Consider the following 14,234-nt stretch of genomic DNA (forward strand, 5'->3'; position numbering starts at 1 on the left):
CAATCAATCAATCAATGTTTACTTATATAGCCCTAAATCACTAGTACAAACAAAATAATAGTTCAAACTTAAAATCGACAGATATATCGGAAGTTGATTTTGAAATTTAAGTGTTAGAAGTAAAAAAAAAACTAATAAAAATGCATCACTTGCAGAACCTTTCGGGTCTCAAATATATTTAGTAGGATTTTATTTAACTTTTCACTGTGATTACTCCAAAATATTAAATAATTAAAATCATTGATGTCCTGCATTATTGATCTTTGAGGGCTTTAATTGCTAAATAAAGGAACTCTCCTGAAGGAATCAATAAAGTACTATCTATCTATCTAAATACTGCATATTTCACTTTTACTATAAAAAACAAAGTTGTCTTTGACAGAAAAGACATAAAACCTTATTTGTTTTACTTTATATCAACCTCAAGTTGATATAGAGATTTACTGTAAGCATTAAATAAAAAATAATAATAATAATTTGACTTATTTTTACATTTTAGTGACTGAGACCCTCTATGCTCCCCAGGACCCCTAAGGATTAAAAAAAAAAAATCCATATATTTTGTTATGGTTTGAAAATGAAAAATATCAAAATGTCCCCCACATGTTTACATTTTTACGTGTGCGGCCCTCTGTGGAAAAAGTTTGGACACCCCTGTCCAACAGGATGCTAATTAGGGGCCGCATGGCCCATTGCAAAAGGACTCCCACAGGGAGTCTTTTGGCAATGGCCAAAGGACCTATTGTTTTTCGTGCGTTTTATTCTTTCTTTATTATTAATAGGGTCCTTGGCCCATGGCAAAGGACTCCACAGAGTCCTTTGCCATGGGCCAAGGACCCTATTGAAACTGCTGTGTTTTATTATTATTCCGCACCTACGCGCTGTAATTTGACCCCCTTAACATGCTTCAAAACTCACCAAATTTGACACACACGTCGGTATAGCAAACCTTCCCAACATATTAAGCAACCAATCCCCCCAAAATGAAAATTGCGCTCTAGCGCCTCCTAGGAAAAAATTACAGACAAAACTGCATGTAACTTCTGTTAGGAATGTCATAGCGACATGAAACAAAAACTCCTATGTAGGTCTGACTTAGACCCAATTTTCATACACTCACTTCTTTCAGCAAAAATCTACAGGAAGTTGGCAAAAACCCTTCAAAATAAAATTTTCGCAAAAAATGCAATTTTTGCCTCTTTGCGCTGTAATTTGACCCCTTTAAAATGCTTCAAAAGTCACCAAACTTGGCGCACACATAAGGACTGGCAAATATTGCGATTTAATGAAAAAAACAAACCCCAAAACTCAAAATTGCGCTCTAGCGCTATTTTTGAATAAAACACAAAAAAAACTGCTCCTAGGAAGAAAACACAGACAAAACTGCTTGTAACTTCCGGTACGAATGTCGGAGAGACATGAAACAAAAACCTCTATGTAGGTCTTGCTTAGACCTACATTTCATAGATTGACAACTCCCAACAAAAATCAACAGGAAGTTTGCAATCCCCCCTTCAAAACAAAAGTTTTGTAAAAACCGGTCACCTTTCTTCAAACATTATCTCTTCTGAGTGAGTTTGTGGTTTTGGCTTCAAACCCGCACAGGAGAGAAATTGAACCCTTCTGATTAAAAGTATAGAACAGAGTTTTGATAAGTTCTCAGGTTTTGATTTTACGCGCCTTCAAAGAACCCCTGTGCAAAGTCTCCTAAAAAATTTCATTTTTGCCTCTTTGAGCTATTATTTGACCCCCTTAAAATGCTTCTAAACTCACCAAACTTGACACACACATCAGGTCTGGCAAAAATTGCGATCTGATGAAAAAACCAAACCTCAAAACTCAAAATTGCGCTCTACCGCCCCCCTAGGAATACAACACTGACAAACTGCTCCTTGGAAGAAAACACAGACAAAACTGCTTGTAACTTCCGGTAGGAATGTTAGAGAGACATGAAACAAAAAACACTATGTAGGTCTCACTTAGACCTACATTTTAATAATTAACATACTTTAGCAAAAATCAACAGGAAGTTTGATATTTTCACTTCAATACAACAACTGCATTACTTTCACAATGCATTAGATTCTCAAAATAGTGGCTCCAAGGCGTCTTCTGACGCTTTTCCGCCCGTGGGTCTCGGGGACAGCAGCCAAAGGCGGACCCGACCAAGGCTGCTTGCAGCTTTAATTATTCTTTATTATTCCGCACCTTTGCGCCCTAATTTGACCCCTTTAACGTGCTTCAAAACTCACCAAATTTGACACACACGTCGGTCTGGCAAACCTTCCCAACTTATTAAGCAACCAAACCCCAAAAATCAAAATTGCACGCTAGCGCCCCCTAGGAAGAAACAAAAAACAGACTGCTTGTAACTTCCGTTAGCAAAGAGACATGGAACAAAAACCTTTATGTAGGGCTGACTTAGACCTACATTTCCAATAAAAAACTTCTACACCCAAAATCAACAGGAAGTTGGCAAAAACCCCTTCAAAACTAAATTTTTGCAAAAAATGCAATTTTTGCCTCTTTGAGCTGTAATTTGACCCCCTTAAAATGCTTCAAAACTCACCAAACTTGACACACACATCAAGACTGGCGAAAAAAAAAATCTAATAAAAAGACCAAAAACTCAAAATTGCGCTCTAGCGCAATTTTTGAATAAAACACAGAAAAAACTACTCTTATGGAGAAAATACAGACAAAACTGCTTGTAACTTCCGGTAGGAATGCCGGAAAGACATGAAACAAAAACCTCTATGTAGGTCTCACTTAGACCTACATTTTAATAATTGACATCCTTCAGCAAAAATCAACAGGAAAATGGCAATTACCCCTTCAAAACTAAAGTTTTGTAAAAATTCGTCACCTGACTTCAAACATTATCTTCTCCGTGCGCGTTTGTCGTTTCGGCTTCAAACTCGCACAGGAGAGAGTTTGAACCCTTCTGATTAAAAGTGATCGAAAGAGTTTTGATAAGTTTTCCGGTTTTGATTTTATGACCCTTCAAAGAACCACTGCGCTGATGCTGCTGGTGTCTCAAGATGGCTACTACCACTGGACAAAAGTATTGGGACACATAGGACTAACAGTAGGCAAAAGTATTGGGACACTTAGGACTAACACTAGGCAAAAGTATTGGGACACTTAGGACTAACACTAGGCAAAAGTATTGGGACACTTAGGACTAACACTAGGCAAAAGTATTGGGACACTTAGGACTAACACTAGGCAAAAGTATTGGGACACTTAGGACTAACACTAGGCAAAAGTATTGGGACACTTAGGACTAACAGTAGGCAAAAGTATTGGGACACTTAGGACTAACACTAGGCAAAAGTATTGGGACACTTAGGACTAACACTAGGCAAAAGTATTGGGACACTTAGGACTAACACTAGGCAAAAGTATTGGGACACTTAGGACTAACAGTAGGCAAAAGTATTGGGACACTTAGGACTAACACTAGGCAAAAGTATTGGGACACTTAGGACTAACACTAGGCAAAAGTATTGGGACACTTAGGACTAACAGTAGGCAAAAGTATTGGGACACTTAGGACTAACAGTAGGCAAAAGTATTGGGACACTTAGGACTAACACTAGGCAAAAGTATTGGGACACTTAGGACTAACACTAGGCAAAAGTATTGGACACTTAGGACTAACACTAGGCAAAAGTATTGGGACACTTAGGACTACCACTGGACAAAAGTATTGGGACCCTTAGGACTAACAGTAGACAATGACAATGTGAAATGGAATTAAATCGTTTTTGTCCTCAAAATTCTACACACAATACCCTATAATAATAGTAGCTACTATCCATGCTTCTACCGCTTATCCGGGTTTGGGTCACGGGGGCAGCAGCCAAAGGCGGGCCCCGACCAACGCTGCTTGCAGCTTTAATTACACTTAAGTTGCGTTGGCCATCCAGAATCAAAGCATGTTTGTCAAACACACGTGCTAAAGCGAGGACGGCCGGGCTCGCACTTGAAGACTAATGCAATTACCGGGATTTGCTGCTTGCTCAAGGACATGTCGCCGAACGCTGGAGCCAAGGCGGACATCACTCAGAGAAGGAGGGGGGGGGGGGGGGGGGGGGGGGCAGCGAGGCTCCCTTGCAGCGCCAGGATTACAACAGCTTGCCTCTGACAAGTCGGCCGTTCCCAATCTTGGCGTGACGGATCACATTGAGACTTTGCTGGCGGGAACAAAGAGTGTCAGTCGTCACTTCCTGTTGATATTCACTTTTTTGCACCACACGATGGCGCTATTATTAAACCCCCCCACCCCCAAAGTTTGACTGCTCAAAGTCTTCAAATTGACTACTGTAATTATATCATCCATTTGTCCCTTTCGGGGTCGCGTCTACGCTGCATTCGGGCGGAGGAAGGGGTACAACCTGGACAAGTCGCCACCCTCATCGCAGGGCAAACACAGATAGACAACATTCACACACCAGGGCCAATTTAGTGTTACTAATCCCCAGGTGCATCTTTGGAGGTGGGAGGAAGCCAGAGTCGCGAGCCTGGGAATCTAACCCAGGACTTTCGTATTGTGAGGCACACGCACTAACTCCTGTTCCACCGTGCTGCACCCAACTTTACCACGGTTCACAGAAATTGGTACACACTTTGAGGTAGGGTTATACGGTATACCGGTATTGGTATACAAACCCCGTTTCCATATGAGTTGGGAAATTGTGTTAGATGTAAATATAAACAGAATACAATGATTTGCAAATCCTTTTCAACCCATATTGAGTTGAATATGCTACAAAGACAACATATTTGATGTTCAAACTGATAAGCTTTATTTTTTTTGCAAATAATAATTAACTTGGAATTTCATGGCTGCAACACGTGCCAAAGTAGTTGGGAAAGGGCATGTTCACCACTGTGTTACATCACCTTTTCTTTTAACAACACTCAATAAACGTTTGGGAACTGAGGAAACTAATTGTTGAAGCTTTGAAAGTGGAATTCTTTCCCATTCTTGTTTTATGTAGAGCTTCAGTCCTTCAACAGTCCGGGGTCTCCGCTGTCGTATTTTATGCTTCATAATGCGGCACACATTTTCGATGGGAGACAGGTCTGGACTGCAGGCGGGCCAGGAAAGTACCCGCACTCTTTTTTAACGAAGCCACGCTGTTGTAACACATACTGAATGTGGCTTGGCATTGTCTTGCTGAAATAAGCAGGGGCGTCCATGAAAAAGACGGCGCTTAGATGGCAACATATGTTGTTCCAAAACCTGTATGTACCTTTCAGCATTAATGGTGCCTTCACAGATGTGTAAGTTACCCATGCCTTGAGCACTAATGCACCCCCATACCATCACACATGCTGGCTTTTCAACTTTGTGTCGATAACAGTCTGGACGGTTAACTTCCCCTTTGGTCCGGATCACACAATGTGAAATATTTCCAAAAACAATTTGAAATGAGGACTCGTCAGACCACAGAACACTTTTCCACTTTGCCTCAGTCCATCTTAGATGATCTCAGGCCCACAGAAGCTGGCGGCGTTTCTGGATGTTGTTGATAAATGGTTTTCGCTTTGCATTGTAGAGCTTTAACTTGCACTTACAGATGTAGCGACGAACTGTATTTAGTGACAGTGGTTTTCTGAAGTGTTCCTGAGCCCATGTGGTGATATCCTTTCGAGATTGATGTCAGTTTTTGATACAGTGCCGTCTGAGGGCTCGAAGGTCACGGTCATTCAATGTTGGTTTACGGCCATGCCGCTTACGTGGAGTGATTTCTCCAGATTCTCTGAACCTTTTGATGATATTATGGAGCGTAGATGTTGAAATCCCTAAATTTCTTGCAATTGCACTTTGAGAAAGGTTGTTCTTAAACTGTTTGACTATTTGCTCACACAGTTGTGGACAAAGGGGTGTACCTCGCCCCATCCTTTCTTGTGAAAGACTGAGCATTTTTTTGGAAGCTGTTTTTATAGCCAATCATGGCACCCACCTGTTCCAATTAGCCTGCACACCTGTGGGATGTTCCAAATAAGTGTTTGATGAGCATTCCTCAACTTTATCAGTATTTATTGCCACCTTTCCCAACTTTTTTGTCACGTGTTGCTGGCATCAAATTCTAAAGTAAATGATTATTTGCAACAAAAAAAGTTTATGAGTTTGAACATCAAATATGTTGTCTTTGTAGCATATTCAACTGAATATGGGTTGAAAAGGATTTGCAAATCATTGTATTCTGTTTATATTTACATCCAACACAATTTCCCAACTCATATGGAAACGGGGTTAGTAGTACCGCGATATCAATGAATCATATTCGGTACTATACCGCCTCTGAAAAGTGACCCAAATCCTAATCAGCCAGCAGACCTTGGCCCCAGGTAGAGTGGACTCCCATCAGAGAACTAAGTGGCTTTATATTAAAACTGCTGTGTGTTTTGTATCGATCCGTTGTGGTGGAAGAAGGAGCTGAGCCGGAAGGCAAAGCTCTCAATTTACCGGTCGATCTACGTTCCCATCCTCACCTATGGTCATGAGCTTTGGGTCATGACCAAAACGATAAGATCACGGGTACAAGCGGCCGAAATGAGTTTCCTCCACCGTGTGGCGGGTCTCTCCCTTAGAGATAGGGTGAGAAGCTCTGCCATCCGGGAGGAACTCAAAGTAAAGCCGCTGCTCCTCCACATGGAGAGGAGCCAGATGAGGTGGTTCGGGCATCAGGTCAGGATGCCACCCGAACGCCTCCCTAGGGAGGTGTTTAGGGCACGTCCAACCGGTAGGAAGACCCAGGACACGTTGGGAAGACTATGTCTCCCGGCTGGCCTGGGAACGCCTCGGGATCCCCCAGGAAGAGCTAGACGAAGTGGCTGGGGAGAGGGAAGTCTGGGCTTCCCTGCTTAGGCTGCTGCCCCCGCGACCCGACCTCGGATAAGCGGAAGAAGATGGATGGATGGATGGATGGATGCTGTGTGCTCTGAAAGAACGAGTAGACAAGGAAGGTGAATGCTTTGGTGTTTTGGACAAATAGAGGATAGATGGAACTGCACACAAAAAACTCAAAAAACCTGCAAACAGAAAACTGCCAAACTGGGCACATATTTTACATTAGAAACCAATAGAAATGTTGTTTGAATGACAACAGGTCAAAGGTGTCCCTTCTCCCATCTAGTTGAAGACAATGTCACTGTTCTACTTGTCAATGTATGAAGAAATCCTTGAGCTCGCTAAAGTGCTGCAGCACAGCGGTTGGGAATCACGGCTTTAGCAAGTGCATTTGCCAAATTGCAACTTTACTGACCCAGATGATCCAAACCAGAGCTTTGTGGATTAGATGTCTTTACAAATCATCGGTGTAGAGACCCGTCTAGGTTTTAAGAGGGGCTTGGTTAAAATTGGACTTGTCAGTTGGACATTGCATCCAACATCTACTGTACGTACAAATATATATTTTTAAACTCCATGACGGTTGTTGTGATTAAAGTAATAATCCTGAAGAATTGTGTGATTGAGTTCACCTATTAATTTAGTGACCTGCTGTAAAATGGTGCTGAAAATTCATCTCATTCTTGCTTCAAATGTACAGTTGTGATTAAAATTATTCAACCCCCACACAATTTTGCTGTTTTAGCAAGTAGGAGATTTATTCCGTATTTTGTTAATAGTCATATCAAATAAAGATGCATTAAATAGACAAATGCAACATAATATTTTGTAACATACCAAACAGTGTCATTTCTCTTAATCACTCATTGACAAAAATATTCAACCCCTTGAAGATCATAACTCCTAAGAACAGAATTTGAATAAGGTCTTTTCAATCAGGTGTTGATAACACCTGTAGATGTGATAAGAACCATAACAAGCAACAATTAAACTGATTGAAAAAGACTGTGACGCTCAGCTTCTTGTAGATGGTCAATGGTGTATTTGCAACATGGTGAAGTCCAGGGAGTGGTCAAAGAAGTCAAGAGAGGAGGTCATTTCTCTTCATAAGAAAGGATATGGATATAAGAAAATAGCAAAGACATTACACATTCCAAGAGACACAGTTGGGAGCATAATTTGCAAGTTTAAAGCTACAGTGGAAACACTACCTGGGCGTGGTAGAAAGAGGATGCTGTCCGGTATTTGAAGCGTACAGTGGTGAAAAACCCCCGAGTAACAGCTGAAGAACTACAACAGGACATTGCAGAGGGGGGAACGCAGGTTTCGTCCCAGACAATGAAGGCCTCTATGCCAGAACTCCCAGGCGCACCCTACTTCTGACTACCAGGCACAAGAAAATACACTCCAGTATGCCAAAAATCATCTGGACAAACCCCAAAGGTTTTGGGAAACTGTTCTATGGAGTGATGAGACAAAAGTGGAACTCTTTGGGTTTATGAATCAACGTTATGTCTGGAGGAGAAAAAATGAAGCTTACAAGGAGAAGAACACCTTTCCTACTGGTAAGCATGGTGGGGGGTCAATCATGCTCTGGGGCTGTTTCTCGGCCTCAGGTACCGGGAATCTCAAGGCATTATGAATTCTATTTCCTAGCAGGATATATTAGCTGCAAGTGTCATGAAGTCAGTGAAGAAGCTGAGGCTTGGGAGACGTTGGACCTTCCAACAGGACAAGGATCCCAAGCATACCTCCAAATCAACATCAGAGTGGTTGCAGAAGAAGGGCTGGAAGACTCTGGAGTGGCTAGACCTAAATCCTCTCGAAAAGCTGTGGTGGGACTTGAACGCAAGCCCAAGAATATGAATGAACTGGAGGCCTTTGCCCAAGAGGAATGGGCTAAAATACTGGAGATGCTTGCAAGAAGCTTATGTATCACCTTTGAAGAATGTCATTACTGTTCTACTAAGTACTAAAGATGCATGGAACTAGGGGGTTGAAGCATTTTGTCAATGAGATATTAAGAAAAATGTCCTTTTTTGCTATTTTGTAAAATACAGTGTTACAATTTAAGTTGCATTTGTCTATTTGACACATCTTTATTTGATATGACTATAAACAAAATACGGAATAAATGTCCTACTTGCTAAAACACCAAAATTGTGTGGGGTTTGAATCATTTTGATCACAACTGTAAGTGCTAAGAGATTCAAGAACTACACGACGCACTTATCCGTGTAAAAATTTGTCCGAGGAGGGGGACCTTAAACGCTGGTTTAGTGTGGCTGAAACGGGGCTTAGGCTAGATAAGTATTAGTTTAAGGGCTTAAACGACTTAGTGTAGACATGACCTAAACCTGCTTATTGCTGCCCTGAGGGCACATGTGCAGTAACCACGAGATTATGGACTCCTTATAGTTCATGTCAACCAATAACACACTAGAAGTTGCTTCCTAGCAGTTCCAGTGTTAGACTCGGCACAGGAGCCAAGCGTGCGGTTTTTAGCGAGGTTTTAATCTACATAGAATTTCTCAAAGTTTCTCCAGCAGGTCGTGACCTTCCAGTCACCTCCGTAAACTCTCACCCCTCCTGTTCCCGGCCGCTTACTGTTAAAGACAGTAGATGATTAGATTGACTCGTACCATCTGGGAAATGTAATCACCTGTCAGCTGTGTCTCGCCCCTATCTGATAGTGCTCTGCCCTCAACACAATAGACAGAGGCGGTGACCTTTGCTCCTGCAGGCAGCGCTGGCCACACCTCCCTCCACACACATTGCCTCTTCCATTAAACCAGTTAAAAAATAAATATTAGCAGACATTAGGACAGATGGTCCCCTAATGGTGGGCAAGCAGCTCCCACTTTTGCTTTGCCTGAGAGAAGTGCCATTTTTCTTCATTCATTGAATAATAAAAAATACTCTACATAATCAACTCCCACCCCCAAATACGTTTTGATATCAAAGTTTTAGTGAAATTTCCTCCCCAAACTGCTCCACAACGTTCCCCCTCCTACTTATGCAGCGCTGAGCCGACAGTAAGTCTCCTCTGACACACAGCGTCAGACAGGGAAGTAATAATTATAATATCTGCACAATTCCCCGGTGCAAAATTAACCACAACATTAGCGCCGCTGAATACGTTACGATGCCCCGGTCTGACGTTTCCCGAACAACATAGAAAAACAACTCAAAGCCTCGTCAAGTTGTTTACGCATGTTTGCTATGTGAAGGGAGAAAATAACCTATGGTAAAGTTACCGGAAATATGGGTTTTCATTTTTATTACAAATATGGCCGTTAAATCAATAAAAAAGAAAACATGCCCGTCAGAATAATTGCAGAAGACAAAAGACAAAAGCTGTCTTTGATCTTACCAATCAAAAGGCTTGTCAAACTCCACTGTGTAGGATGGGGAGCGAGATGAAGGTGTCGGTTTCTTTGATGTACTTTAATCCACAGGAAGATTTTGTCTTTACCCGAGATCTACAAAGCCGAGAGGACGCAGGGTCTGAACCTCCAGGCCCCTTTTCTTTGAACCGTTTTGTGACAGAAGGCAACGGCTATTTACGACCTTTTCTTTGAACTGTTTTATAACCAAAGGCAGCGGCTGTTTACGACCCCCTTCCTTTAGAAACAGCTATTGCCATGTAATCAGGGAAAGTCCAAATAAAAGAGGATGCGTACAATCTTTCGTTAGAGCGTGGTGAGACCCTGCATGTACAAGGGTACAGGTCTACGCGTTTCTCCTCAATTGAGCCAAATTGAATTCTGTCTCTGTTTAATTCTTTGTTTCTTGTCTTGTTTAATAGATGTCATCAGTGTTTGAACCTGACAATGCCTAGAACCACTCAGTTATCCATTCTGACAGAGGACATGTCAGGCAGACAGTTTTGCTGTTCTGTACATTTGACAAGTTCACTGGTTTTGGTGTTTTAGTTAAAATTGACGAACTTTACCCCCTTCCTTTAGAAACAGCTGTTGACATGTAATCAGGGAAAGTCCAAATAAAAGAAGATGCATACAATCTTTTGTTAGAGCGTGGTGAGACCCTGTATGTACAAGGGTACAGGTCTACACGTTTCTCCTCAATTGAGCCAAATTGAATTCTTTGTTTCTTGTCTTGTTTAATAGATGTCAACAGTGTTTGAACCTGACAATGCCTAGAACCACTCAGTTATCCATTCTGACGGAGGACATGTCAGGCAGACAGTTTTGCTGTTCTGTACATTTGACAAGTTCACTGGTTTTGTTGTTTTAGTTAAAATTGACGAACTTTACCCCCTTCCTTTAGAAACAGCTGTTGACATGTAATCAGGGAAAACCCAAATAAAAGAGGATGCGTACAATCTTTCGTTGGAGTGTGGTGAGACCCTGTATGTACAGGTCTACATGTTTCTCCTCAATTGAGCCAAATTGAATTCTGTCTCTGTTTAATTCTTTGTTTCTTGTCTTGTTTAATAGATGTCATCAGTGTGTGAACCTGACAATGCCTAGAACCACTCTGACAGAGGACATGTCAGGCAGACAGTTTTGCTGTTCTGTACATTTGACAAGTTCACTGGTTTTGTTGTTTTAGTAATGGAGAAAATAGTTTATGAACAGGTTGATAGATACCTTGCTACTAATAAACTAATGTACAAATTCCAATCCGGCTTCAGAACTAACCACTCCACTGACACATGCCTTCTCTATCTGACCGACCACATCAAACATGAGGTGGACGCGGGCAAATACTGCGGCATGGTCATGCTGGACATTCAGAAGGCGTTTGACACCGTTAACCACGCTATACTGTTGGATAAGCTCCAAGCAATCGGATTCGACGAAACCTCATCAAGCTGGATGCAATCTTACTTGGAGGGGAGGAAACAGGTGGTAGAGGTGAACGGCACCATGTCCCCTCCCCTCTCAGTAAGCTGTGGAGTCCCTCAGGGGAGTATACTAGGACCTTTACTGTTCCTAATATACGTGAATGACATGCCATCAGCATGACACTGTGAATTGTTCCTGTTTGCGGATGACTCGGCCCTGCTGGTATCCGGCAAGGACAAGTCACAAGTGGAACAAATCCTCAGTGCTGAACTCCTCAATATTTGCACCTGGCTCGCTGACAACAAGCTATCCATACACTTAGGTAAAACGGAATCCATCCTATTTGGGTCCCATATCAAACTTAAGAAGGTCAGTGACTTCACTATAAAAGTGGGTGACATTGTTATCACCAGGAAAGATGAGATCACCTACCTAGGTTCCATTCTAGAGGCTAATCTTTCCTGTGATAAAATGGCAACCAAGGTGATCAAAAAGGTCAACCAAAGAACGAGATTCCTCTACAGAATCTCCTCTCTGGTCAACAAAAGCACCTTGAGGATTCTAGCGGGAACTCTCAATCAACCCTTCTTCGATTACGCTTGCACCTCCTGGTACCCCAGCACCTCCAAAACCCTCAAATCTAGACTCCAAACATCCCAGAATAAGCTAGTCAGGTTACTTTTAGACCTCCACCCCAGATCACACCTCACTCCAACCCACTTCTCCAAAGTGGGCTGGCTCAGGGTGGAGGACAGAGTAAAACAACTTGCACTGAGCCTAGTCTATAAAATCCGCTACACCTCCCTGATACAAAAGTACATGTCAAACTACTTCCTTAACGTAAATGACCGCCATAACCACAACACCAGGGGGAGCTCCACAAACCACGTTAAACCCAGATTCCGATCCAACAAAGGTCTTAACTCATTCTCTTTCTATGCCACATCAATGTGGAATGTACTCCCAACAGGTGTAAAAGTAAGTGCATCTCTATATTCCTTCAAAAGCGCTCTAAAACAACACCTCCAGGCAACTTCAACACTTTACTAATACCCTCCTCCATTCACATCCCATCTCTCCGGATTATAAACAACTCAAATGTACTTCTAATGTATATACTTGTTCTTATGCTATGTGAACTCACTATGTTCTCTGCTGGCTGTACATATCCTACTAAGTCACACCTACACTGTTTCAATGTCCACATTTCTCTGTTGATGCAATTGTTGATGACTGAAGTTCTGATATCAACCAAAGCTCCTCATCCCACCCCCCGGATTGTAAATAATGTAAATAATTCAATGTACATACTATGATGATTAACTTGTGTGATGACTGTATTATGCTGATAGTATATATTTGTACCATGAATTGATTAACGTGGACCCCGACTTAAACAAGTTGAAAAACTTATTGGGGTGTTACCATTTAGTGGTCAATTGTACGGAATATGTACTGTACTGTGCAATCTACTAATAAAAGTATCAATCAATCAATCAATCAATTAAAGTTGAAATCGACAAACTTTATCGTGGATGTTCTCTACTAAATCCTTTCAGCAAAAACATGGCAATATCACAAAATGATGAAGTATGACACATAGAATGGACCTGCAATCCCCGTTTAAATAAGAACATCTCATTTCAGTAGGCCTTTAACACTACTAAAAACATTTAATTACTGGGAGATATGAGCAGCCCTAAAGTTCACTCAAAGTTGCATCCCTCCATAACTTAGCCGTCAGTGTTCCCTTTGAAGCTTATCTTCCATGCAAAAACTGTAGTAAACAAGCAACACCTGCAAATGGTGCAAGACAGCCAGGCCATTTGTAGCCTTCAACACCTCCACCGGCTTGGTGGTCAACATCTTCTAGCCGAGAAAGGACTAGAAGGAGCACTAGCACCCCTCCTTCCCTCCTTCCCTCCGCTCACCTTCCACACCCAGGCCATCCTTCTCTCCACCATGCTTCTTGTTGGACTCTGCTGCTCGTCGTCGTCGTCATCAACGTTCGCCGCCACATCGAGCTGCGCTTTTTAAACGCTTAAATAATCCCATCGCCATTGTTCGGCCTCAAGCGCACCGTCTTCGTCTTTCCCGTTTTGTTTTCCTCTCAAAGATGCCGCAAGCTCAGCCCACGCCGCGACACCATTGGTGGACGCAGACGCAGGTTCCCGCCCCCGTCGCCAAGTCACGTGACGTGGCTGACGCTGCCCTCTCACTCCTAATTGGCTGGGGGAAATCACGTGATTCTGCCGCGTTTTTAGCACGATACGTGGCGTCTGTTGTGTAGTTTGACAGGCAGGAATTAAAAGGAAACTTATTTTTTTTAATATTGAAACTAATATTTAAAAATAAAATAAAAACATTTAGGTTCAGCTCGATAAATAAAAAAGGAAATACTTGGACTCGATATCTGTGTTGGCCCTGCTATGAGGTGGCAACTAGCTGAGATAGGCTCCAGCGACCCCTGCGACCTGAAAAAAAGGGACAAGCGGTAGAAATGGATGGATGGATGGATACTTGGACCAGACCCACTTACCATGAATTGATTAACGTGG

At 42.2% G+C, this 14,234-nt stretch overlaps 1 protein-coding gene across 3 annotated transcripts in view; it reads right to left on the reverse strand.

The window, feature by feature from the left end:
* The window catches only part of st6galnac3 (ST6 (alpha-N-acetyl-neuraminyl-2,3-beta-galactosyl-1,3)-N-acetylgalactosaminide alpha-2,6-sialyltransferase 3), a 62,454-nt gene extending 48,627 nt beyond the window's left edge, over positions 1–13,827 (reverse strand). Inside the window, exon 1 of one of the 3 annotated variants that reach the window (XM_061919665.1) lies at positions 13,608–13,827. In XM_061919665.1, the coding sequence (XP_061775649.1) occupies positions 13,608–13,640 (33 nt within the window). In that variant the 5' untranslated portion in view covers positions 13,641–13,827. Of the gene's footprint in view, positions 1–4,008; positions 4,089–13,607 lie in introns of those variants that run through there. The other 2 variants (XM_061919664.1, XM_061919663.1) reach the window with 2 other exon arrangements.
* Positions 13,828–14,234: the final 407 nt, after the last annotated feature.

This window comes from Nerophis ophidion, linkage group LG14 (genome assembly GCF_033978795.1).
Source record: "Nerophis ophidion isolate RoL-2023_Sa linkage group LG14, RoL_Noph_v1.0, whole genome shotgun sequence".
In the NCBI taxonomy this organism is placed as follows: domain Eukaryota; kingdom Metazoa; phylum Chordata; class Actinopteri; order Syngnathiformes; family Syngnathidae; genus Nerophis; species Nerophis ophidion.